Source organism: Manacus candei, unplaced genomic scaffold, assembly GCF_025592945.1.
Source record: "Manacus candei isolate 608988 ecotype Guabito, Panama unplaced genomic scaffold, ASM2559294v1 h1tg000018l, whole genome shotgun sequence".
NCBI classification, from domain to species: domain Eukaryota; kingdom Metazoa; phylum Chordata; class Aves; order Passeriformes; family Pipridae; genus Manacus; species Manacus candei.
This window is the reverse complement of record NW_026138066.1, coordinates 3495766-3523743: the sequence shown is the minus strand read 5'-3', so window position 1 is coordinate 3523743 and position 27978 is coordinate 3495766. Positions and strand designations below refer to the sequence as shown.

Here is a 27978-nt window from a genome sequence, read left to right as displayed (position 1 = left end):
CCATCAATTTCCCTAGCTGAGACTGGAAGTCCATGTCTCTAAGCTGAATTGGAAATTCTTAACTTTAGTGAACACACAGAGAAAGAGTTTGGAAAAGCTGAGTAAACATCTACAAAAACCTTTAAGTCTTAGAAATTTTTAGTAGTTCTCAGCTCTGGTGTAGTTTAAAACAAAGCTGAAATATCAAGCAGAAACATAAAATCTGTATGATCTGTGGATTTTATTCTAAATGTAATTTGTGATACTTTAATACTGTCAATACTACATGAAATGACATGAACAGGCTTGATTGGTTTATGACCTAATTTAATTGGTTAACTAAGACAAAATGGGATTTTTGGAGGAAGGAACTGAGACAGACAGGTTGGCTAATCTGTGTTGTCCTGGTGGCTGCCACATTGCCTCTTACATATTTCTTGTAGTTCAGTAAAGAGATTTGCAGTTTAAAATGGAGATTATAAGAATTACTTGGACACCTTTCCAAAGCAGTTGGAGATGTGTGAGTAAGAACAGGAGAACAATGACAAATCAGGGTAGCTCAAGTACCTGGAGCTGTGTGATGGATGCTATATTTGAATTACCTCATTGAGCCATTTTTTAAAGTCATTAACCTTCTCTCAGAATGGCATGGCAGTACCTAAGAGCCTAGGCATTCTTAGGCAGCTTGTGCTGCCAGAAATTAGTTTCCTCTTTCCTTCAATTCTGCCTACATGATCATAGTAGGAAAAATAGCTGAGCCAGAAATAGAACTGTTCTATGGGCAAAATTCAGCCTCCATAGCAACAGTTAGACCACTCTCAGATCAATTTGCCATTCAATGAAATCTTCCATTTGTTTCATCTGAGTTTTGATTTAACTGCAACCAGCTTACCTGTATTTATTTAGGCTTTACTGCCTTTCTGCAGGATGGGGAAACAATACATTACTTCTTTTCAATACTGACACTAAACTCAATTGCCCTAAGCTAAGAAAAGTCCTTAACAGTAACAGAGAAAAGGCTTCAGTATCAATGGATTTAAAAAAAGTTAGAAATCCCCACAGAATGTAATATATATATATACATATGTAAAATCTACATAGACACTACATACTGAATTCATGTTTTTATTTTAATTAAAATTTAATTATCACATAAAAACCTGATTCTACAAATTCCAATCTTTTTTTTGCAGAAACAGAAAAGACTCAAACCTATATTGTTTTTCTCAGTGTCTGAAAAAGGCGTGCCTGAAAATAAAAAGGTGTGGGTTGCATCACAATCTTTAAGAAACAGATGGTTCAATTACTTAATATCAAAACAAAAACTTACCCCACACAGCCATGAAAACAGCAAAAAAGACAGTAGCTCCATTGTCAAAAAGGTGGGTAACCTGAGGGATATGTTAATAGTGTGGTCAATTTATAATAATAAGACTTTATTTTCTATTTTCACCTAATAACGTTAATGTGATCACGAGTGTAGCTGACCTGACACTGAGGATCCTTCCCATGATATGTGAAATGCACCTGTCAATTGACAGGACTATTTGCCAGCCTGGCCTGGGACTGCCCCCTGCCAACACCAGATGTGAGCATCATTTCAGACCCAAAGCATTCATCCAACAGAGGATGGATCAGGAGATAAAGGCTAATGTCAATGACACCATACACGTGCATCTAGGATACGACCTCTGAGACTGCTGAATCTCTAAGTGCAAATTACATTCAGGTGTTTTACAACCCAAGTACTGGTGAAAGGCAAAGTTAATGTTGGCTGAACTCGATCTGTCCTTCAAGATTTTAGCTACTCAAGCTCACTAAAGACAAATGCAAAAGGTAAAATTAATGCTTTTACCAGGACAGCATTTCTATTTGCACAGCCTAAAACATACCTTGGCATAAATGCAGCTGTCTGACAACCTCATGAAGGGGCAGTATTTATCACATATAGGACACATTATGATATCTGTAGCTTGACAGACTTCTTTACTGGAAAAATAGAAAAGACAAAAATTAATAGCTTGATTACTACAACAATCTGCACAATGATTTGTCTTAAAATGGATTGATAGGTTTCACCAATATTCAGTTATTTGTTGAACAAAACTGCTCTGTAACTGAAGCCAAGATATTTATAACTGCATGTATACAGTTAATATTTGTTGACTGTCTAAGACTGCAGAGCTTACAGTCATAATTGCAGAGTACAGTTCTTCAGGGACAACCTAGCAGCGTTTCTTTACCATCTCCAGCTTCTCCTTGAGTTAGAGTGAAGGATGAAGAGAGTGAGGATAATTGCAGACAAAGTTCAGTTTGACTTATTCTTGTGACTTGTCTTAAATGTGCAAGAATTTAGAGATGAAGCACTTAGCAGAAAGTGCAGGGGTTTCTTCATTGGGAAAGGCCTTAAAGAGAGTGAAAATTTCCCACTCTTCTGCTGGCCTGTTTCAAAAGCAATGAAGGGCCTGGCTTTTTCCCTACTTCATGCTGAGCTGTCAAGACCATCAGCAACTGGAACTGGGCAAGCATTTCCTCTCATCCCAATTCAGGAGCAAAAAACATAGGAAGTTTGACACTGGGTGCCTTGTGAGAACCAAGCAGTCTTTTCTGATAGTTCATTCAACAGTTCAAAATGAAATAATTAACAACTTATGGGAAGTTCTGTTAAATTATTCATAAAAACCCACAGCTGTAATTTCCTTATAAAAGTTCCCCTGTTACCTGACTTGGCAGTGGTTCAAAGTGGTGACTCCATACAAAAAGACAAACAATCCAATGAAGGCAGCTGGGAAGAGCATCCCCGTGTACCAGCCTAACCAGGCAAAGTACAGTCCAATTTTCTCACCAAAGTACCGCCTGTTTTAAAACACAACACAGCAAATTTACCTGCTAATTAGAATAAATCTGCTTAATCTCATTCATTTGTAGAAAATAAACATTTCTATCATATCTGAAGAGTAGATTAGAAAGCAGTCAGAATTTTCTGAAGAAAAACCCTTCAACTAGGCTTCTAAATGCACAGTGAGGGACCCGACTCATGAATGAACTTAAAATATGAACTTAAAAGTTCACTGACCACAGTTTACAGTTAGATGAGTGGAGACCTCATAAAGGAAACACTGAGTTACTTTTAAAAAGCTAGTTTTTTGTATGTGGGAAATTGATGGTTTGCTTTGCCTTTTGGCCATGTAACTGTACTGCCTAAATAATTGCATTGAAATAAGTTTTGTCCCTAAAACTGGTACAACAGCAAAAATTATTTGAGCCCAGATTATTTCTAAGAAATTAATTAACCAGAGTTTATTCTCCAATAAAATTTATTTTCATTTGATTATTTCTTTTCTTAGCTCAGTTCCTGGAAAACTAATTTCATGATTCTACCACAGGTGGAAAGCGAAGTGCAAATAAGGTTCATCATCTTGCATTGATTTGAGGAAAGTAGTCTGAATTAATCCTAATTTATTAGATACCTTGCTGAAAAACTAGCAGCAAAGTGGCCAGAAAGCTCCTTTTAGCTACACATTCCTTAGCACTTTTCCTTCCCCTACACACAACCAAACTTTTGTTTATGTGTTAATCAGTACATCAAGCACACAAAAAACCTACTGAACTCATTGGCATAGGGGCAGGTTCATGTACTGCCCTGAGTCTGATGTCTTGTCCACAGTAGGCTGAGATTTTAGGGGATTATTTGCAAGATTAGTTTTAAAGAATGGAGGCAAGACAATATGCTTGTGTTTCAGAGACTTTGCAAATAACCTAAACTTGTGTATCCACTGAATTGGAAAATACCTGTTGCTGAGAACACACTTTCTCACTAATGATAAAACTTCTGATCTACCCAGAGACAAATGAAGGGAGTCAGCACTGCTGGCTCCTCTGCGCTACCAGAAAACATCTTTGGCCAAACTTTCACAATGAGAGTGGAAAGACCTATGACGGTTCTAGGGCTGGATGCATTGTAGAAGAGGGTACTTGGTCTGGACTGCACAAAAATAGCAGCTTTCAAATGGTTATTAAAAATTTCCAGTGTGAGAAATATCTATATGGGCTGAGCTCATAGTCTGTTGAATGATACTGACCTCTATGACTATTTTCATTTGAGTTTACCAGCTCTGTATAAGAAGCCAAATATCATCATGTTGTTTTTATTCTTCTGTGTTTCAACAGAGACTCAAATTTACGGGCTAGAGATGATAAGCTAATGATAACGTGCTCAGTTCTGACAAGGGCAGCAGGTCTGATTGCAAAAAAAAACCACACTGGAAACTGCTTTTTGAGCCCTGACTTCAGAATGTCATTGAAACCTTTGGCCTAATTGTTTTCCTGACACTTAGGATATCAAGCTGTGCCTGCTCCTCTGGAAAAGTAAGCTCACATTGTGAGCTTACTTCTACTGAATATTTATGACTTTTCTCCACATACATAGTTTAAAATAGTGAAATAAACCTGACCTTCATCAAGCTTTATTTTTTATTTCATTCCCTACACTCAGGGATGAATGCTTCCTCGTTCCAATGCCCTAGCTGACAAATATTCATGACAAAATTCATCTCCTATCCTGTTGAGCCCTTCAGCCTAATGGTGCAAATCATACTATTCTTTTTGAGCTAAAGATCAAACAGCTTAATACTAGATGAAGACCCAAGAAAGGTTCAGTGTGCACGTAAATAAGAATGGCCATGATGGGGAGCAACCCATCTCTGCAAAGTAAGGAAAAGGCACCTGAGCCTGGTTTCAAAAATGAGTGAAGGATGTTGACATTACTTTGATACGTATTGATTTAAATATGGACAAACAGCCTTGATATTCCACTACTGCCCTTTGCAACACAGCTGGTATTCCTGTACTGCTGTAATTTGTATCAGGATCAAGTTAATAATGTATGTCTTTTGGCCCAATAGTTAGAATATTTTTCCTTTTAGTCTCTTCTCAGATACCACTATGTTAAGTGATATAGAAACAAACTATGGCAGTAAGAAGGTCTGTGGAGACCTCTGTAGGTGCCATGTTCAGAGCAGTTCCATACTTATTCCAATGTGTAGTTCAGCTAGTCTGGGCTATCATGACCCTTAGGAGGTGTAAATGGTTTAGAGATACCTTTGCCATTCTTTCCCTTCTATATGCCCCAAATATTTGCATGAAGAACAAGCTCTTTGTTTCTTCTTTGTCACTATATAAAGAACAGAAATTTCATATAGCTTTCCGAAGGGATGATAGTTATCTTTGAGCCAGAGCTCAGCAGTGTACACGAAGAATTCCAGAGATTTTTTTCTAGAATGCATCACTGTGCATTACTTATACCTAAATTTCACTCTACTCATTTGAAGGCCTCTTTGAACTTTTCCAGCATTGATAACATTCTTGTATTCTTTTAACTTTGCTAATTTATTGCTATCCAGTTTTTCAGATTATTAATGAGGAGAGAAAAAAAATGTTTGAATCTTTGATGGTTCTCCCACATAAAATTTTCTCCACAACTAACCTAAAAAACAAAGACATGAAAACCCCCCAAGCACCTGATAGAATAATCTATCTCTCCAATTCCTGTATATGCTGTAACATTAAAATAATAATAAAAAAATAATTTCAGTTTCTCAATTGTATGCTAGCCTGTACACTAGCACCTCAATACTGCTTCCCTTAATGGTGACCTCTCTATGCTCTCACCCCATTCCAATGGTAGAACTACGATTTAACTGGGCCAAGATTTCAAACTCAGTATTTATCAATAAGGTACATTTTTGATAATATAATAATAATATAATAATGATAGGGTTAAACTTCAAGGTCTAATTTCAGACCTATGAAATGTGGTATTGGATTATTCTGTGGTTAATGATCTTCATTATAGAATATTTTGCTTTCAGGATGCCCAGAAGGAAATCACGGATCTAGAAATATACAGGTTTGGGCTCAAGCCAAGAACCTATCTATTTTCATTAACCCTTTTGCAGGTCAGAATGAAATCCTGTACAGAATTTTCTACATCACAGAAACTAGAGCTTTCCAGCAAGTGTTTTGGACATATGAAGCTCCCATATCAGAAGCAATGGGGTGTAGAAAAAGGCTTGACAGGAAATTGAAAGGGTGTGGTCAGCTTGAGATCAAGACATTTAATGTCTTGAGCAAAATTCAAGTTACTGAGGCATTAGTTTTGTTTTCAGATTCATTTTAGTAGCTTTACAATCACTTTAAAAATATAGTTTTCTCCCTCCCTTTTTGTCCTGTGAATAACATGCACAAGCAGCAGCAGGAGCAATTTGTGCACAATCTAGAGGGAAGCAGTTATGCACAGAAGTGTGAAGGAGGTGATCCAAAGCCCCCAGAAATCACTTCAACTGTTTCCATTGATTTACATGGTCCCAGAGCATATAAATATAATAGATTTTGTTTCCTTCCAATTATTATCAGTTCTAAGAATCTTAAATTATTCTTGTAAAGCAACTATGGATATTAAATTCTGAGAGAAGTATAATTAAAATCATTGTGCTACATCTGTTGATTAATGAGAGTGGCTTTGCAAATTATGCCAAGTCTGTTTCTTCATACTGCTGCATGTTTCAAAGCAGAGTGAAAGCAGGATCATGCAATTCCCCTCAAATGTCTTTTTCACATTTATTTCCGGTGACTATTATCTCCATATCAGCCAGCTGATGAGATTAAATGTAATCTGAGATTCACCAAATTGACAGCACAGCAGATGGAAACCTCATTTTAACATCTTAGGAAAATAAAATAGCACAAAAGTATGAAAAATTTCACTTAGCATTGTGGCAACTTGACTTTAAGGTAGAAATATCATATCTAGTAATGTGATAATTATACTATCTGCATCTAATTTACTTCTTAGTCTTTCTAAAACATAATGTCAACTAGAGTCATAAGTTCTGGCCAGATGTCTGTGAAAGAATCAAAATCCATCCACTCCTTTTGTACAGATGACAACACTATACCCTTCAAGCACAACACCACGTAGCTGTTGTTATGGGGAAAAAAAAGTTTCTCCCGCTGTAGAACTGGTGCTAAAGAAAAGCTTCTGTTTAAAGTATGCCTGCTGAGATGCTGCCAAGTGAAATGAACAACTTGCTGGTCTTGCTGGTGTTGTCAGTTCTTCAAGAAAAAATCTCCAGCTCAATAGACATGTGAACTGCTGGGAGTGGCAGGAGACATGAAAGATTCATTCATAGATGCTGGATTACTCGCATTTGCTTAGCTCCTGCTGAATTTTCAGAGAATTTGAAGCCTTGGCAGGAGCTAAGGAAATGCGAGTAATCCAGCATCTGTGAAGTGAGAAGAAAAAGGAATTCCCTTCCCTTTCTCGTCACCCCTCCTTCAGTGAATTCATTAAAGCAGAGGATGTGTTCCAGCAGCAAATGGCAAGCCATGCTGGGGCTGCAGCCTTGAACCCTTCTGAGTTTGATGGCTTCCAAGACTCAGCCTGCTGTCAGTGCTCAGGGAATCTCACAACTTCCCTTTGGCTAAACACGTACTCTGAACAGTGACAGTACACTCATGACCTCAGGTAGTGGGTCTGCTCTTTTAATAGCCTTCTTTTTTTTTTTTTTTTTTGTAAAATAGATTTGGAAAACACTCTTAGATGAAAACCTAAAGCTTCTTAAAAAATGTTAAACTTTAAACCCAGGCTATTCAAGAAGGCTGCTACCAAGGTCCAGAACTTAGAATGTTAGAATGTTTCTAACTTTGCTGGTTCTGTTACCATTTATTGCCATACTTAAAAGCCCCTTTCAGATGCTAGATCAGCAAATTAATCCAAACACCAGATATTGCCTCAACAGCACTTTCACAGACAAGAAATGCTGATGAAGAACAGTAGCCTTGACCACCATGGACAAATGATTAAAAAACACTACAGAGATAAGTTGTTTATATGGTGATATTAATATCTTATTGTATACCAGGAAATTAGAAGTTAAAAAAACCCTTCAGTATAACTGTTGGCTCCTCCATAAATCAGCAATTTCCATCATGTAATTTGACAGAAATTCCATATTTCTAGTTATGAGTCCAATGTATTAAAAAAGAAATAAGAAGCTTTTGGGACTAAATTATGAGGACTAATACATTATTTTGTAAAGCATTAAAAAAATTACAGGGCTCAGTAAAACTTTTTTTTGTATTTCTCTATGAACTTTTTATGCATGGAAATTGAGCACCTTCTGTTTCATGAAATGGATAAGTTTTATATAGCCTTAATTGGTAACACTGTCTATCTTGAGGGCCACCCTCTACAAATCTTTCATCTGGAAACAATTTTGAGAATAAGTAAAAGCAAAGATTTCTATCAGTTACAGGACTTATGAAAGGGGAAATTAATATGCTGGACTGATTGCATGCTCTGGATAACCCTTCCTGATAGCCAATGTATCAGTGTCTTTAGTAGTCCTGGTACATCTGAACACTTTATTAATAGGCTGTTGTAGCTCAATATTTCTCTCTTCAAGTAGAAAAAGTCCATTAATGCCCAATAATACTTCTGTCAATATGATCAGTAAAGGCTTTGGCTCTCTATATATGCGTAAAAAACATGTAATCCTCTATTAGTACATTAAAGCCTATTTGAAAACATTATTTAAAAGGGCTGTAAGAATTGGAATCACATCTCAGCTTTCTCGGAGTTTTTTCCTTGCAGGCTACTTCCAAAATGAATACAAATCTGGACAGTGATGACATAACTGATCTAAGCTGAAGGGTGATGGCACAGAGAAGACTTCAACCACTAGTGTTGTTGAACACATAGCACACTCCATGACTGTAAGCTCTGCTCTGTGCCATTTGTAAGCATGGAGAAACTTCATCCAGGGCCTGTTCCGTGGTTGCACTTTTGCAAAGAGAAGTTTTAGTCAATGAGAGCCTGTTTTTTGCCAAAGCCATGCTCTGAAGAGGAAGAACTCCTCTAGTAGACAGATAGGTAACCAAGTATATCCAGCCTCCACGGATTTCTCTTCATTTTTTTTTCCCTCTTAAATATTTTGTAATCTGTTCATTAGAAGTTATGGTATCAGGAAACTTTAGAAGGAAACTCCCTTCATTCTTGGGCCCTCCTACAAACTCCTCTATAGATATTTCTTTGGATGTAGTGGCACCATGAACTAAATGGAGTCCCATGACCTCAGGATCAGATTTTAAAAATGACATGAATTATTTGAGCTCTTCATGGTTTTGTCAGACGTGAGATAACCTATTCTCAAAGCACCTACAATGTGACAAAGTAAAAGCAGGTAGGTCCTACCTTACAAGATCCAGAGGCTGGTATTTATACCACACTCCCCAGGAAGCCCAGCACTCATAGAGCAAGTGTCTGTGGTTTTCTGCCCCATGGGTTTTTATCGAATTCTTGCTTCTGTAACTTCCCTAAAATACAAATCTGGACATTAATGAACAACACCAGCAAAAAAAGAATATTTAAGAAATCTCTCTCACTATCAGTATGGATAACACAATTTATGTAAACTCTGTATTTGTACTCTGAAAGCTAAACACGACATTAAAAAAATATCATCTGATTTCACTAAGATTTGAGATTATTCTTCCTAAGAAATTTACAATAAATGATATTCAAGTCAATGGCTATAAATTGCAGAATCTCAAAAAAACATGATATTTTTTCCCCTCTGAAAAATATACTGATTTATCAATGCAAATACTTTTTACAGAATAGATCCAGAACAACTCTCCTTACTCATCTCTTTTTACAAGAAAAACTCCCCATTTTTTTCTCAAGGAAAAACCATTGCTAAATGGGAGGTATGTCAGAGGCAGACACAGAATGTAAGAGAGTAATAATATTAATAAGATTGAGAATAAATGGTTATACAATTAAGGATTAAATTTGTGGAAAATGTCTGTTCAAAAAGAAAAAAAAACTGAGAAAAATACCTCATGAAGAGGAAATGCAGCTTCATAGGAGCCATTACTGAGCAATCGATTCAGACCTAAGAATCAAAAGTATTCAATTATTTACCAATAGGAGTAGAAAAACTGCTAGGTAAAAAACAAAACACATTTTCATAATAACTGGTTAATGAAGATTGAAGTCCATTGACAGTACAAGATACATGTAGAAAAATTATTCTTTTATAGATTTTGATAACTATGATATAATACAAACAAAGACTTGTTCAAATATTAATCAGAATCTACAATTTATTATGCTAGAAGTTTAAAGATTCATTTTCTATATCCACCTTTAGTGTAACTTCACTGAAATTGGAAACCTCACAGCTGGATTGAAGTTTGACCTCATAAAATATGGTCTAAGAAAGCTATTTAGATGAAAGGTTGCATATCTTGGGAGCTGAAAACTTCAGGGGAGCTCTTTACGTTTTTACACTGCAGGCCACTAAAGCAACTGAAATTCTGAATTTCCATATGATAACAACTTTCTAAAATATGTTCAATTTATGTCTTATGAAAGCTGCTGAACAAACAGAACAGGAAGAAGACAGGCTGCAGCAGTACAAGATCAGAAAACAAACGAGACGCACACCCCACTCACTCAGGCCTTTTCCCTCTTTAATGAGAGCCTTAAGATAAATAATAATGCTTGCTGAGGTTAGGGTGTTTTTCACTTGGAAACTCACCAAAATAGGACTGAAGAGTTACTAGCAAATGCAAAACAAAATACCCAGACTAATAGCCTGATGGCATTTGAACCCTATTGACCAAGAGGCATAGAGCCTTGATTCCTTTCCTAATTCACAAGGGACTGATAGCAGAAAGAACACAGCAATGAGACGTACTAATTCAATGTGAATACCACTTTCAATCAGTATCTGCCTGGCAGAATATGCTTTCTCCCAATGTCTCTAGCAGAAAAGCAAAATCTGTACAGCCAAGCTGCCCTTTGCTCTACCCAGTGATCACTGCAAGGTTGTATTCATTGTACGTACAACACAAGTTGATATGTGAGGGAGATTGGGATTTTGAGGTAGGCAGGGACTGCAAGTGTGTGTACTAGATGCAAGGGCTGCTCTGCTTAAGCTATTGCTGCCCTCATCCTTGAGGCTGAGAAAGAAAGAAAAAAGTGACATTCTGGGATATTTCTCGTCCTCTTTGGGAAAGGTGGGGTTTAAACAGCAGGGAAATTAAATAGTCTGCAGATTTTTACGGGGCTTGCCTCTACATTTGTGATGCCACACTCTAGGTGGTACTCAAGTAGCATGTGCTCTGTATCACAGAAGGCAGCCACTGTTTTGTATTCTATCCCTCTTCTGTCACTGCCTGCTCTCCTGGACCTGCATTATGTGCTGCTGCAAATGCCCACTCCACTCACTATTTGAAAGTGAAGCCACAGTTATGTACAGCACTTTTTGCACTGAGGACATCAGCGGTAAATTCCCTTTTGAACTACAGCAACTACAGGGATACAGTACTTCTCATCTCTCTTAGGGATGGACAGGTATCCAGGGAGAAGCCCTATAGGCTGAGACGTACAGAAGCACAAATCTTGCCATCCTTCCAAATACATGTTTATGGAGGAGCAAAAGTTTTCCCACATGAGTCTATCTGCTTCTCCACTGCTTGTAATATGTTCGTATTTCCAGTTTAAATCAGCCTCTTCCCTTGCAGAGGTGATAAATCCCATGTCACGACACGTGCCTGTGAAAGCCGCCTGAAATTACAGGGAAATGATCACATCTTCCAGGCAAAACTGCTACAACAGCAGTAGGTGAGATGTAAACAGCTCAGAACTGGGGTTGATTAAAAAGGAAGAAAAGTAGTCTGTTCTTAGCCCAGGCAGACTTCTCCTCTCTTTTTTTAAACCCATGATTAAAAGCACATTGCTCAGTACCTACCAATTTTGTTTTTCCCTTCTTCATATTTCACTCTTTGTAAGATATGGTGTACAATTCTACTTCTTGTAGCATTATTGAAGAAAGTATCTTTGTTGTGTATTATGAAGCTGCATGAAAATTAAAAAAAAAGGCATCTCAGAAATATATAGTAGCACATTTAAGGCAAATATTTAGTTCTGTTACTTTTTATAGCACACTAAAAATCCACAATATGTGAAGAAGTGCAAGGAGAGTTAAAGATACTAGACTGAGATACTTCCCCAGATGAGGTAATGTCAGTAACAGTATTCATTCTCTAACAAAGAGAATGAATTATATGGAGAAGTCTGGAGAAAGTATTCATCACGATAAGCATCACTTTTAGATAATTCATTGAAAACTACACAATACTTGCACAAAATTTGCAAAAACATAACATTTGTAAGTTCAGCACCGAAAGGCTGAGAATATCTCAAGTAGTTGTAGCTATGTGTCCAACATCCCAGTTAGAGGCTGACATAAATTAGGGCAATGCCAGAGAAGTTTCAATTTATCTCAAAAATCAGAGGAATTGTTCTTGTCAGGTGAGAATCAGGCAGCTCAGTGTAGGACCCCCTTTCAACCACTACCCTTTCCTTCCATGGATATTTCTTTCTCTGAAATTTTTGTGCTCCAGGTTGTCTTATTTCTGAATGTGACTGGTAAATCCATATTCACAGAATAACCATCAAGGCTATTTCATGGTCTACAGCATCCAATAAAGAATTCAGAGAAAGATTTTCTCAGTCTATGAAAATCTCACACTTCAAATTTCAGTTCACAGAGGCCAGAGCTGAAGACATTTTCAAACTAGGTGCACGTAAACATTTATCAGACATTACCGAGCTATAAACTGTATAAGGCAGAGACTTCTAGTGAGTTTTTTAACCTTTGTTGCTATAAGATGGAACATTTTACTCAGCCATTCTGTTTCTGCTGCCCTTGTTAGATTTTCAATATGCTCAAGGATTTGAATATTCATAAGAGCAATACAGCTTGTCTTCAGGCTCAGTAAGGGCTTAGGCTTTATTTATGAGACAGGTTTTTATTGCTTTGTTGCCTCATTTGTAAGATAAAAAATAAGTAAGGATTAATAGACTATAATTTTTATTAGCCATGAAGTTAATATATATGTAGATAAAGCCAGTGATTTGTCTCACAACAGCTATAGCCATTAGCCTGGTCCTGTAAGTCTTATCTGTGTGAGGTGTCCTTACTCAAAAGGAAAATCCAAATGAAGATAATAAGAGTACTTCTGTGAGGAAAGGTGCCACAGCTGATTCTTAATTAAACTCCCTTTAAAAATGTCAGTGTGGAAAAATTGCTCTTACATTCACACTGTAAGAGGCATGAAGAGTCAGTGAAGGTTAATTGCTTTGAAATTCTATTTGTAGCCTTCTTAATTAGACTCTGAACTGGAAACTTCAAACTATCTTTCCATGGATAACAAAGCACAGCAAACTGTTGACTAAAGAAAGGCCTCAAATGAATGTAAATTCAATCAAGAACAAATTACAGGTGAATTCCTGTTCATACATTCTCTTTGGTAATTTTGCAGGTTGTACAAACTCCTTAATGGTAAATTTAGCTCTTGAATATTTGAAAACCCATTTGAAAAAAAATGGGTTTACTTTTCAAACTATTTTGGGGAAGCAAAAGTCAGGAAAAGGCTACTTTCTGCTGTACTGGTAAGATACACAAGCCAAAAACTGACCAGTCGTGGTCTGTTTACAAAGCTACAAAGCTACAAAGTGAGGATGTATTCATGGACTTGCCAATGTGCATCTTTGCTCTATGGGATCCACAGACACTGAAACATTTGATGTCAGACACTCACTGTACCTAAGAGGGTGTTCCAAGAAAATGCCTACTGCTGGAGGAAGTACAAACTAAGAGCACAAATGTTGTCCAAAGTAGTAATCATTATATAAGTGGTGTATTCTTTAGCACAGGAAAAATGCCCAACTCTGTGTACTCCCAGGTAAATAACTGAAGCCAGCTACCTGTTGTTGGCTGAGGCAGGAGCAGGTTTTTAGCTCATTTAACATCACAGAGAGTAAATCATCAGCTGTAGTAGCAGCAACAAGATAAACCTGTAGTATTCCAGTGAGAATATTACCACACATTTCTATAATTTATTTGTATGAAAATGGGTATATTACGAGCATTTGCTTTTTATTTTCATTTTGCTTGACTTTTAACTTAAACTTTTAACTTAATTTTTTTTGTTTATCTAAAAGGAAATGTTTATTAATGGTTATCGGGGATTTTTCATATCATATGCCTAAAACAGGATCACTTTAGGATGAAGAATGTCTTCAGATAGAGTGGCTCTCTCTGTTTCCAATTTGGCACATCACAGCCTCAAAAGTGCCAAAGTAAAATAGAGAGTCATGAAAGTGCTGAATCTCTCCTCCATCTTCCTCTGCCCATTCCCCCAGACCAGTCTTCCCCAGATGACTTCTTAATTTAAATTGGTTCATTCAGAAATATTCACCTGAGAGAGAATGAATTTAATGTATTTTTCAGGGATGCCCTGTTTCATTTCACTTGTCAGGCAATTAAAACTTCCAGAATCAGAGAGAATTTAAAAAACCCATTGCAGGGCAATGCTTGGTAGCACAAAGATTTGTTTAAGAGCAGGATTTACAGAACTGTGATTCCCCATGTATAAAAAGCCATTTATCAACATATAGTTTTTAAACTGTAGATGTATTTAAAAACAAGAATGACCACCTTGGTTCAAAATAAGTAAGTGTCCATGCAGTCCTGTGCCTTGTCTCTAATTGCAGCAGCCCCCTGATCCATCCATGATTTTGGGGTGAGGCAGCTCAGGGGAATATGGGCATAGATCATCTTGGTAGAGATGGGATTTTTTACGATCAGTTTGAAAATCAGAGAAAGCTTAAAAAGTAACTCCACCCTGAGAGACACATATCTTGGAAATGTGAAAAAGATACAGAACAAGGCCCTCATGTACCACAAGAGGACATAGTACAAATGAGAGTCACTCCATTAACCTCTGGTAAACAGGGCCATTTTTGTTTAATTAATCCAGGTACTATATTAGTCTTCCTAATTGTGTAAATTTTTAATCTGATTTTCATTAAGTAATAAATATTTATTTTAAGTGGTTTATTGAATTATATATTAAACTAATACTTAACCAGAGAGTTTATTGCCTTTAAAAGAAATCTTTAAACAGCAATTAAAAGTATTTTCCTAGCTAACATACAGCTACCTAAGAATTTGCAGCTAATTGCTACCGTTACTATTCCCAACTGACTAGCAGCTCACTACATAAAATAACTAAGATGTAGTAGAAAAACATCTAATCATGTCTGAGGGAAAACATTTTTCACATATTGTGCATTCTTGTAACTGATAATTTTCGGAATAAAATCTTTTCCAAGTTGTGGCTGCAGAAAAGAGACACTACTTAGAAGTCTACCCCAAAAATTAGCATTTTGTATTCCACACAATTAAAAAAAAAAAAAAAAGCAAAGTCGTGTAGAACTTCCTTCCTCCAAAAAGAGATTTTCTATTACTTAAGAAACAAGATGAATTTTGGTCTTCTATTGTACTGACAGTTTTGGGATATACCCTCTAAGTCATGCCATAATCGCTGTGAAAGAAAACCTGAAGCCATGCTGCAAAAGATATTTAGGCACATCTCACAAATGTAATTCTTTTATTTTCTTCTTTGTCTGTTTTGGAGGGAGGACAGACAGCTAGCTCTTAAAACAAACAATTTTTTTCAGACAACCAGCCTTTCTCCACATTGGGCCTTTTTCCATCTGAATGAGAAAGAAAAATGCAAGAAAAAAAAAGACGATCAATATCAAGACCTACTAAAATTGCCCGTGCTCCTTACACATCAGTACTTAAAAAATATTAGTTCCTATTGAAAAAAGGACTGATCAACCATTGTTGGGTTTACTCTTAACTATTTTCCTCCCTAGACACTGAATTGTAAGTATTGTCAGTCATCTGTCTTTCCATGCTTTTAAAAGCAGCTATCACAAATGAAGACTGTACTCAGACCATGTAATAAACATCATCTGTATCAGACTGGAGACCTACATGCAAAAGCTGTGGCTACATCACAAAAGATAAACTGCCTGTTCTTTGATGATGTGAAAAACATCTGAAGCTATGAAGAATGGAAGAAATAAGGAATTCTTGACCCAACTCCATAAGTAACTGCCTGTGACAATTATGTAGCCTCCATTATAACTGCATTGTAATGGCAATATGATATGGCAAGAACACTGCAACAAAGCCTTAACTACCCCAAATATGAAAATGTGTGAACTTTTCTTACCACTGACAAAATGCAAGCTAAATTATCATAACATTACTGTAGATGGCAATTCTTAATTTCAACATCTCAAGAATTTCAGTAATTATTTATCTTCACATTCCTAAAACATTATTGTGGTTCTCTGGATTGAAAATTAAAACATTTGCATGCAGCTCACTAGACAAATATTGAACAAGTCACTGTATTTCAAAATTCTAGTGAACCAAAACAAGACAGAGGCAGCCAACAGGCTGGAGCATGATAGGAACACAATTGCTGTCAGAGCAGGAATCTTTTGGGAGAAGGAGGATAGCTCAGCCAATATTTTATCAGTCCCCACAAAAAAGGAAAGGAAGACTACACGCAGAAAATAAAACAGAAAATGTTGGGCCTGCTGGGGAGCAAAGCTTCCAAGTCTGCAAATTATGTAAAAGAAGTGCCAAGCAACAGCAGGAGTGTTAATGAAACTAACACAGTACTTAATAAATCCCTCATGCCAGTTTATGAACACAAACATGAGCCAGGCAGAAGAATGAAAAAAATATTCTGGTTCATATATGTCAATTTTCCTTTCAGCCATGAAAAAATACCCAACCCCTTTCTTATATGCAGTAATTTTACAGAAAGTTAGCAGTTAATATTACTGTTAATAAAAATATTAATAATATCCCAATTTATTAATTTTTTATCACTGGTCTACTCTCAAACTAACTTGCACCTACTCTTCATCTTGCAGGGCACAACAACTGACCCATCTTTTTGCTCAATTATCAAACAGGCTTCTACTGAAATTTCCCTGGAGTTTTGCACCTGTTCTTGTTTTTCTGCTGTTGGAAAGACACTACTTGTGGTAGAGGTTTATGTTATTCATTCTTATTGCAGCTAATACATCCAATCCCTGAAAGATTATTCATTCAAAGTGAGGCATTTTAGAGCACTATGAACTTGGCTTCTCCCTGAATAAAAACATCTATTTCAGAATTTTGGCTTTGAGCTACCTGTAATTCATTCTGTTAGTATCCTTGTCAGTGCTGCCTATTCTTTGTGGTTTTGCTCTCAGGTAACAATTCTTTCCCATATCACAAACACTATAACTACCCATAAGACATCCAAAATTTGACACCCCTTAAATGCAACACGAGCACTGAAAGTCATGTGGGGCTTTTTCTGTTCTGCATTTTGCAAGTGAATAAAGGCTTCTTATAGTCAAATGATTTGTCAATGACATTGGTGCAACACTGGTGCCATTGGTATGCTTGGAAAAGTGTCTGATCAGACTTATCGGTTTATATTGGTAGGTCTAAACACTGGCATTTTGCAAGCTGTTTTACTTCCATAAAAGTGAAAGTGAAACACAAAAACCCCCGACATTGTCTGTTTTCTTTGGAGTTCTGTTTTTTCTACAGTCATAACTAGGAATGAAATGCCTTATCAGTATTTCAACCATCAGTGCTAGAAGGACTAATTTTGATTATGCTAAAGATATAGAAATGCTGAGAAAAGAAGTTTTAATCACATCTTCAAGTTAAAAAGAACAACTGCAATTCTGACCTGAGAGAAAATAGCTGTTTGACTACTTTAGGAATGTATTTGAAATTCCAGTGAATTAAAAGGAACTTTCCAATGTATTTCCTTTAGCTTTGAGCTGGACCTTTAATTAAGAGAAATGCAGAATCTCTATCTCTCCCTTTTTGTGACAAAGAACTAATATGAAGGCACTAGTCTTTAAGACATGAACTAAGAAATTGATTTTTTCAAAGGTGTATCCAGAATGAAAAGTTTTCATCTTGCCATTGTAATAAAATACTCACTGATGAATTCTTTGTTGGCTAAATGGAGCAGTATAGCAGTCATTCTCCTCCAGATCTGGCAGTGTTTCCTTGTCCAGTTTCATTGGCTTTCTGGGCAACCATCCTCGGAACCTGCTTATTTGTTTCTCGATCCTGCAGCACATGAAAAGTGTGAGCATTTGAAATAATGGGTTTTGTCACTACATTACTGAGCACAAGTTGTCAAACCAGGCCACTTAATATTTACAACTAGAAAAGATGTAATGTCTTTTGACTTTTTTTGAGGTAGACCAAATTATACACGCTGAACTTAACTATTAACAATCAGCTTTCAGCAGTGGAGCATCTTATTTTGTCTCAACACTGCTGATGGTACTCGCTGCTATAATCTTATTAAGCCCAGTAAGCACCTGGCATGTCTCTAAACCTTTATTTCTCAGCTTTTCAGATAGCTTAAAGTTCAAGTTTAATTGACACAGTAGATTTTGGACATCTAAACATTAGAACACTGGATACTGTGACAGAGATCTTTGACAGCTAAATCCCAGCAAGTTACACCCCTTTACTGCTCTCTGTACAGATTCTTACCTTGCAACTGATGCTATTAAAAAATAGGCTACTTTGTTCATTTGGTTCAATTGCAGTTTCTTGCAATTCTACAACCTCCATGAAACCAGCATACTCAGTGTACAGGTTAGCAGGTGACTGCTATGCAGATTCTTATATTTGGAAGGTGAAAGCACACTATGATCAAGCTGGAGAAAGGGCAGATTTAACTACAAGTGCAGTCATGTAAAGATACGCAGTGAAATGAAGGGAAGAATCAAGCCTGATTGGAGAAGACAATCTAAATAAAATTCAAATCCATACTAAGATCCTGTAATGAAAAATGCTTAAGAAAGATGATACATCTGGCACAATGAGCCCTACTCTCTCAGAAATCCCTAAAAACTTCAAGTCCTAGTGATCCCAGGCTGCAAAAATCACAGACTCCAGATTATGGGCTATGCAGGTACTTCAGTAACTGGATGACTCTTTTCAGAATTGGCCTAAAGGGCAAGAATTGACTTCTTTTGAACTTAAAGTTCAGTTCTGGATGAAGCACAAGAACTGGAAATGTGGTTTGTTTGTTTTTGACAGAAGCCAGTACAATAATTCTATGACCAGCAAATGCTGAGAGCTCTGCACAGTCAGTTTGAGGGAGGGTGTGTGAGAAAGTGACATGAAAGTATTACATACTTTAATTTAAAATACATATAATATTTCCTGAAATATTCTACCTTCTCTTATCAGGTATTTTTACCTTGGATGAGAAAGCTAATGCTTGTTTTTAAACATGGACACACTTAAAAATTGTAACCAAATCAGCTCTACCTGTTTTAGACTCATTTGTGTACTTTCAATCTGGGAATAGCATGATGGAGGGAAATGTGTTGCGTGCATGGACAAACAGGAATATATGTGTAAACATAACATAAGATTTACACTAAATTAATCATAAACTCTTCATAGGCAGTGTTTGCACTGACCCAGCAGTTTGGAGTACAGGAGGAGGTAGTTTGCAAGTGTCTGTACAGGTGAGATGTCAGATCCCAGGCCTATAAGGGGCCCAATCCGTTGTAACTCTTCAGTTGCAGCATCCAGCCTGACATCTTTGAGCTGGTCTGTGTAGCCACTGATAGGAGTGCCAAGGGAAAGTTCTCTGCGGGGGAAATCCCTGTTTTTTGGCCTCCAGTTTTTCCTCTGTAAATGCCACCAGCTCTGTGCTACTATATATTCAACAGGCTTAGTGTGTCTGGGTATGGAAAAGGGAAGCGAATCAGGAAGAAGGTTTTTCTAAATATCCTGTTCCATTCTTGCTAACTAAAATAATCTGAATTCTCTAAGCTATTAACACCCTTGTGAATCTGCAACCCTTCCCCATTCATCCTGCAAGTCAATGTGTACATTTGAGATACTGCAGGTTTATCACACCACACAAGCACTCACAAAGGGACTGAGTGCTTTCCCCACTTAAGAGCAATGCATTATTCCTGTTGGCTTCTCACTGAGTATACCCAGAATTTTAGTGGTTTGTCATTCCCAAGACTCAGATTATTCGGCATGCTCAGTGAACCTGCTGGCAACAGGGGTCTGAAAAGGCTGAAAACCTTTCTACAAGGCACAGAACATGCAGTACAGTGGGAAAAACACCCCTCCACCTTCCCCCCCCCCCCAGTAATCTCCTTGAAAAAGAAAAATGACAAAATTTTTAAATTGTCTGCAGCTCATTCCAACAGGGCCACCAATCAACAGTGCTGGCTCTGTATTCTACAGGAACATCTTTCAAAAGGAAACAGCTGAAAGAGTGGTGTTGGTGCTAACACAGATGCTCAGTGTTAAAAATCTACTATTTTTTATTACTTCTTCAAGGCTTATCCATGTCTCATTTTCCCTTATAGAGAAGCTTACATACAGCTGAATAGGGAAACGGTTTGGAAAGTGTGACCTACACAGGAACAATAGGGTGTATGGAGTGATGAAGCATTAGCCACTTAAAACAGTGTTTCAAATAGAGAACCTCTTCCACTTCAATCCTGCCCGTGCTCCCCAAGTCTAGTCTTTAGTTAGTATCCTCTTTCTGAATACATATTGTGTTTAACTAACACAAAGCGTTTCTCAAATACTTTTAACTAAACTGTTTTCTCACTATGAAGTGGGGTAGGCATAAAATCATTTTTCAAAGGAAAGAGAAGGTTAGGAAAATAAAAAAAAAAGTTTTTAATTGAGACTGATTTTTATCTGTGGGTCAGCTTCCACAGAACCTTATGCATATTCTAGTGCTAGATATTGTATTGGTTTGATTTTAAACACCATGCAGGTGCTGGATAGGCACCTGATACCTCTCCTTTCCTTTAAAATACGTAAGGGGAATCTTGTTATCTGAAGTTTTGAGATCACTAGAATTTTTCAAAGAGAAAATCCAAGTCATGTTGGCAAGTTGCAAGAGACCTGCTCTGGGTTTTGTCTTGTGACAGGCCCTCTCTAAAATACATTTGCCCAAGTGACAATATAATGTTTGTCTTAGCTCAAAAAATGGATAAAAGCTTCAAGTACTTGTAATCTACACTGAATTAGGAGTATAGGAAATAGATACTTTTATTGAAGCTGTGTATCTAAGTTTCACATAAGTGAAAATAAAGCTCACTGTTTTCTTTTTTCCCACTGGAGCTACTCACTTATAGCTTTTCTACCTCAAGTAGCTATTTATAGATCTGAACCCAAGTGTTCTCATAATTAAGGAACTAAATACTAGTAAAAGATAATACCTCTTCCCATTGAGAAATTGAAATAGAAAATGAACATGAAGCAAAACCTCCTACACCACATCTGTTAGAGTCTTCACCTACTCCTTCTTGACCTTCTCTCATCAGGTATTTTTATCTTGGATGAGACATTGCTTTAATCAAAGCAGCCATATCCTTATTAAAATTAAGACAAATGTCAAAGTTAACAGCCACTATACTATTTATTGTAAGGTGGGAATGGAAAGAGGGGGAGTATCAACAAATTTCAGAAGAATTGCATATACCTATTACCTTGTACCAAGAGGTAAAATGTCTTAACTCCACAGAGTGCTCATTTGGTACTTACTAATATAAAGAAGCAAATACTGTAATGTGAGATCAGTGCTGGTACTGTAAAGTCACCAGCACACTGCGACATAATTTAATATACAAAATACTTTTTAATATGTTCATACCGCACACAGTGATAATATATGATTTGTTTTCCCATGGATGTGAATATAATGACATTATCTGCAAAGTGATACAGCTCTGTACTCCAAAATGCAGATTTTTCAAATTAATTCTTCTCTCTAAGAGGTTCTTGGGAATATTTCCACTGACCTCAGCTTGACACAGTAAATCAGGCACTAGACCCTTTTGTAAAACCGCATCACCAGCACTGGGGCATTAAATGCCAACGTATGATCTGGTCTTTGCCAAGCCCGTATGATTTTCAGGCATTTTGGAGATATTTTCATTTAATTTTGTTCAAGGTATCAAAAAGGAAATGCAAACTGCAGCATTGAAAGTGTTTCAGTGCATTAAGTCAGACATAAACCAGGCATCAAACACAAATTTAAAGATATTTAATAATTGAGTGAAAGCACTTCAAAGATTTTTGGAAAATACTCATCTCTCAAGCTCAATAATGTTACACCAGAGATGAACTTGGTTCATTGCCTTCCTATCTACCAATAAAGTACTAAGCATCCCCACAGAGATAGCAATAAATAAATAATGCCATCACTATTACGAATAAGCAAGGTGTATGGAAATGAACAAAAAGCTGTAACTGTGGTACTCTAACCCCAAGAAACTCCCTAATGAGCTGCATGAAAAGAAAGAGATACAGTGTTTGCACTAACATACTTACTCTTCTTTATAAGTCCATCAACTATAAAATATTTCCTTATTCCTAAAGAAGGCATCACTGATAAAATGAATTGCCTCTTTTACATTGCAGATGCCTTAAAAATGCAAATTCTTTATTATTTTTTTGCAGATGTCCTAGTGTGTAATCACTCCCTTCACCCTTCCTACAAACACAGCTAATAAACTTTTCCTTCCAGCTTGACTTTATTTGGGTCTAAATGAACATAAACTGGACTGGCATAAGAATTGTACTCACCTATTCATGAACTTGTATCGGCGGTGCAGGTAATAGATTTTTCTCCTGGAAGAACAGCAAAAATGAAGCCAGTCGAGAAGAAAACCCATCGTCAGTTACAGTATGAACTAGCAAGGAAGGAAAGGAGATTGAAGACAGAAGCCTGTAAGAGGTGGAGGAAGAGACTAAAAGAGAGATTAACAGAACTGTCACAGGAAGCCACACAGACTCTGGTGGCATTTGAATTGCCAGAAGTTCATAATTTTCCCTTTGTCTCCTCCTTTTCTGCTATTTGTCATGTGTGAAAGATGGGGACCCAAAGACGTTTCTATTTGGAGAAGTCCATAAGGTGTTGAAGGAATTCTATAGGACTGACACAAATATGGATAAATTATCTGACAGCTACTAGTGAATTATTAAAGCTGTATTTGGTGAAACACAAAGGGAAATCATGTAGGAAAGCCAGGAAAGCTGTACCTTATGTTGCAATGTGCCATAACACATGCGGTACCGAGCAAGATCAGTGATTGCTGTTGGGGTAATATCCCCTGAAACAGAATATAGGCTACACAAGCAAATATGGATGTGCTCAGCACCCTGCCAAGTGTGCAGCCACTCCCTCTGCTACTCATACAGGCACAGCTGATTTCTGTTGTCAGTGAAATCAGCAAGACATGTAATGTGAGTGCAATCAGTAACATGTGATGAACAAGTGAGCAGACAGGGGTATGCGAGCAGACTCATGCTGAATCCGCTCTCAGTGAGCTTCCTGACCAGCCTTGCAGTGCAGAGTGGCCCCCTAACCATGATGTGTAGATCCAGGACAGGGAGTCCACCTCCCATCCCACTCTCCTGCTCATAGATGTCTATAACACCACAGCTGTCAGGATTTGAGCCATTGCCTTCAGCACAGAGATCACATCTTCATAAGAGAAAATCTGAGGGCTCTTAAGTGTGAATTTGGACTGACATTCCTTACTGGAAGATTTGGATGCCTGCCTGAACTTTTGGTTACCTCCTCCAGGGGCTGACTTTGTCATCATAGAAGGTCATTGCTAAATCAAGGTGGCTTCTGTGTATTCTGAGAGGCTCCATTGTGTAACCACATATGTGTGTACCACACATATTCTGAATGTAGCATAGTAATGGTGTTAGTACTTTGGAAGCAAGCCCTCTAAAATAAGAGAGCAGTGATGCTTTATAAACTGTGGGGAAAAATTTTGTTAGCATTCCAGGTTAATTTTCAGAATTTTTGGCATTATTTTTGTTGACAGAGTCCATATTGTGTTGGTGAAGTGACATTTTCAAAATTATTTCATGTTGGCCAGCCTTCTTTTGATAGCGTTATTTATCTTGCTCTATTCAATAGGAGCAGAGAAGGGTCAAAGCTAAGTGTTACTGAAGATGCTATCTACTTCTTGAGTTTGCTTCAAATATTCAGAGGTATCCACTCTTTTGGCAACCATGCTTTGAAACAGCATTGGTTTCAATCACTGATGCATGGACCTTGCAGGATTCCAGCCTGAAATATCGTGAGTGATATGCAATCAGCAGCCCTTAAAATGAGGGTTACACAAAGGCATCTGGATACAGGTAGTCTAGACTTGTGGGCACTTTGTAAAATTCTGGTCCTTGTTTTTAAATGGTAAACAGTAGTGTTGCTTTTAAAATAAAATTGAAGAGCCTGCCCACCAGACATTAGAGAATCACCACAATTTCCTCTTAACAATACTCTCATTGTGGTTGTAGAAAGAATGAAACTGTGATCCTGAAGCAATTAAAGAAACCTTTAGTATTTTCAAAACTTTCTGTATCATCTGTATGGCACCTGCTTTGCTATCTGCTGAGTGATTAGGAAAGAATAAGCTGCTCAATGACTAAAATTGAAGTTCCTGGTGTATTTGTGAATCATGAGACCTTACCCTGCTACTGGGACAGGTCCACCTCAGTGAGTGCCACAGAAGTCAAAGGAGACACACTTTTGGCCTAGCCTGTTGTTTCTATGGCTAGAATACCTTTAAAAAAGAATATTAATATCTTGCAATGATTTGTGATGAATGGTTTTAGAATTTTCTCTTTAGCACTAAAAGAACAAGAAAGAGCAGCTGAAGATTTACTGTGAAAATGAAAACCAAAATAAATACAAAATAAGCCTACAATTTTGTCATTTGTACATATCCATTTTTCCTTGCAAGTTCTGTACTGCTACAAGTTGTCTCATACCAGAGGTGTTTTTCATCCTTAGGTAAGAAAAAACCAGAAAGACTCCTACAAAGGGCACCAGCTTACTAGTTTCATATTCTGGGTCTGATCCTTTTCTTCCTCAGGAGTAATTCCATTAAAATCAATGGAGCTTTACATCTATAAACCCTGCTAATCGAAAGAAGAATCAATGCCTCTTAGTTCATGGGTTTTGGTCAGTTCCAGTGGAAGTCTTTAGGCTACTTTAACAGTTCGGATAACCAGCAGAATGAAAGCAATGTTTTACATAGAAAATTTTACCCCAACATGCAAATAAAATTAAATTAATAAGAAAAATATTCTGAATCTCAATGTGGAATTAATTTGGTTGTCAGTATACATACTCTATTTTCTCCACAGAAAAAAGCATTTAGAGTCTGAATTGTTCTCCTATTGGATGGGTTACTTATTTATACTTATTTATGGGATACTAATTACATAATTACTATACAAGCATTTTATGAGTGCATACCAGATACGTTCAACAGACATGCACTCTCTGTGCTGCCTTACGTACCTGGATCTTCTTGACCTCCCATTGATTTCAATGAAATGTCCATTTAAAAAACAGCAGCGCACAAGTATGCAGGGGGCTCCAGCATTGAAGGGGTTAAAGGGCCTAAGAATAGAATACCCCATGAAAACAGCTTCACTGCTACAGCCCATCTTAATCTCAAACCATTATACTGAAATTGCAGGCTTTAACAAGAAACAGCAATGAACACGGTATCTAAGGTACTCCATTTATATTTTCTAAAGATGTGTGGTATCTTAAAGAAGAGCTTGTCCATGTGCATTTTGGTATTATCATATTAGCTTTACAGTACAGTGTGACTTTGGAAGTTGAGACAAGACACAACTACACCTACCTGAAAGGCATTCTTACATTCATCAATTCAGCATATTTGCCCAGGACCTCCCAAGGGGCATGCAGTTTCACAAAGATGATGTCACTGTTTGTTAGAGATGACTGCAAGAGAAAAACAAAACAGCCACCAGGGCTTACTTTTTCAAGTAAAATAGGAATAAGCTGTGGTCAGATGTCAATATCTTGTGTCACCCTTCCCAGCTCCCAATTCTGCCTCAAATGTGTAGTTCTATCAGTATTTTGTCCACTCATTTTACTTTTGCTTTCCTGAAACCCATGCTGTGACTCCCTTCTGGCCTGCATGTGTGTTTCCTTCACATGGAAAAGAGGACATAGAGGAGAGACTGACGTGCATCTATGGGTTAGTCAAGGGTTGAGTGGAAGGAAGGTTGGCAGGTAAATCTGGGTCAGAAAGCTTGGTCCTGAATTTCAGTTAAAAGCTGAATGGCAGGTCAAGATTGATGCTTTCAACTGATATGGTTTTATGTGTTCACACAGAAGTGCAGATGTGTGGAGGTACATCTAGCAACCAAGACAAGTTTGTATGACAGTGTGGTTTTATTTCTGTTGCCTCACGTGGACAAATAATGAAGTCCAAGCTACCGAGCCATGGTTTTCAGCATCTCTTCCTCCTACTTCTCTCTGAGGCACATGAATTCTGAGTGTTAGAACTAAAGCCAGTGGGAGAAAACAAAAATTGATGCTATGTAAAGCATAAAATATTGTCCAGATTTGTTGCCCAGAGAGGTCAAGGGCCATGACTATGCCAGCAAGATCTCTTCCCAATGTTACCATCTTCTTTACTATGGATTGTACACAGCATGAAGAGAACTGTATGTAGGGTGTGCACATCAGAATGGCTGTTACCTAACAGAAAACTGCATGGCAAAGATCAGTGAATATGCAGCAAAGAGGAGAAGAGAAGAAATTTAGCTCTGTTTGCACTCAGGAGGAGACACAGTGCTTTACAAGAAAGCTACATCAGGGCTGGCTGAAGCTGATGTGAGAACACAGAGAGCCACATGATAATACTGGAAGATAAAATGTTCAAATTCTAATGAAAATTAATGAAATTTTCATAAAATTACATACAATACAGTTTTAGACAACCAAATGGATGGCATTCCAAGAAATGGGTAAAGATGTACTTAGTACAAGAAAAAGTAAGTATGAAGACAGAAAACCAGGCAAGAAAATTGTTGGTTAGCTTTGAGGATGATTTCCTAGTTTTTTAGGCATTGTATTATGTTCAATGTTTCTCACATTAATTTTTGGTTAACACAACTTACTGAGAGTTCTTAAATCTAGTATTGTTTATCTGGGAACTACTATAACTATATGGTCGGGAGGCTAACATTTATATTTTTGATGCCCTTCCTCCATTATCTTGATAGATGCTGAAATTATTGAAACTGCTATAGCACATTCATGTCCTTGGAGTAGCTAAGACATTACTACTAGTTTGTGACATGATAGGAATGAAAGCTCCAACAGTTAAGTTATATATGTATGATTTTCTTTAGCACATCAAAAAAAAGGAAGAAAAAAACCCCCAACTCAGTCGCTACAGAGGTAACATTTTTTAGACAAATATAATATTGGAACATAATGAACACAGAGAAATATCTGTACTCAAAGTTTCACCGGGCTGCACAAAAAAATGGATTTAACGGATAAAGAAACAAGTGACTTTCTGGTGTTAAAAACTGTGGAAAAAAATCTTGCTGTTCTTTTGCTGATGAATTTGTGAAAAATATTTCAATACAAAATGATACAACAGCAACAAAATGCCCCCATGAGACTTGCTTCAGAGACAATGAATTCACTTGTACTCTTTCCATTGACTTTAATGGATTCTAAATCAGGCTCTAATGATGTTTTTCCTTTATAGGTACATTTCACAAATTAACTTATATTTTCCCATAAGACTTTAGCAAGTAGATACCACAAAACCAAAACTAAATTTTTCTGCCCTAAAAATCTCCTGCAAACTGCTCTCTCAAAGATCAGGTTAAGTCAACAGTGGACTGGTAATTTTGTGATAAACATCTTGGATTAAAAACAAAACAAAACACAATCCATCAAAACCCAAAAGAACCATCTAATAAGCCCAGTATACAGAAGAAAACTACAGTCCTGACACACCAATAAAGATTGAGAAATGGAAGAAATTAATTAGAAACAGCCTATAGACTTAGTGATGGCTGTTAAACAGGAAGCTTATAGGCATTTTCCAGCACATTGCAGTTTAAGCCATACTGGATATGGCAGCCAAACATACCTTATGAAGATGCTGTTTCACAA

At 37.2% G+C, this 27978-nt stretch overlaps 1 protein-coding gene across 9 annotated transcripts in view; it reads right to left on the bottom strand.

The window, feature by feature from the left end:
• ANO4 (anoctamin 4) overlaps nt 1–27978 on the bottom strand; it is a 165976-nt gene that overhangs the window by 41644 nt on the left and 96354 nt on the right. For 6 of the 9 annotated variants that reach the window (XM_051784856.1, XM_051784855.1, XM_051784859.1 and 3 more), the window contains 10 exons: nt 25676–25776; nt 25324–25425; nt 22587–22631; nt 17931–18062; nt 11799–11905; nt 9880–9935; nt 9233–9354; nt 2701–2835; nt 1872–1968; nt 1310–1370 (listed from right to left, as the gene is read on the bottom strand). In XM_051784856.1, the coding sequence (XP_051640816.1) occupies nt 1310–1370; nt 1872–1968; nt 2701–2835; nt 9233–9354; nt 9880–9935; nt 11799–11905; nt 17931–18062; nt 22587–22631; nt 25324–25425; nt 25676–25776 (958 nt within the window). Of the gene's footprint in view, nt 1–1309; nt 1371–1871; nt 1969–2700; nt 2836–9232; nt 9355–9879; nt 9936–11798; nt 11906–17930; nt 18063–22586; nt 22694–24854; nt 24911–25323; nt 25426–25675; nt 25777–27978 lie in introns of those variants that run through there. The other 3 variants (XM_051784858.1, XM_051784862.1, XM_051784863.1) reach the window with 3 other exon arrangements.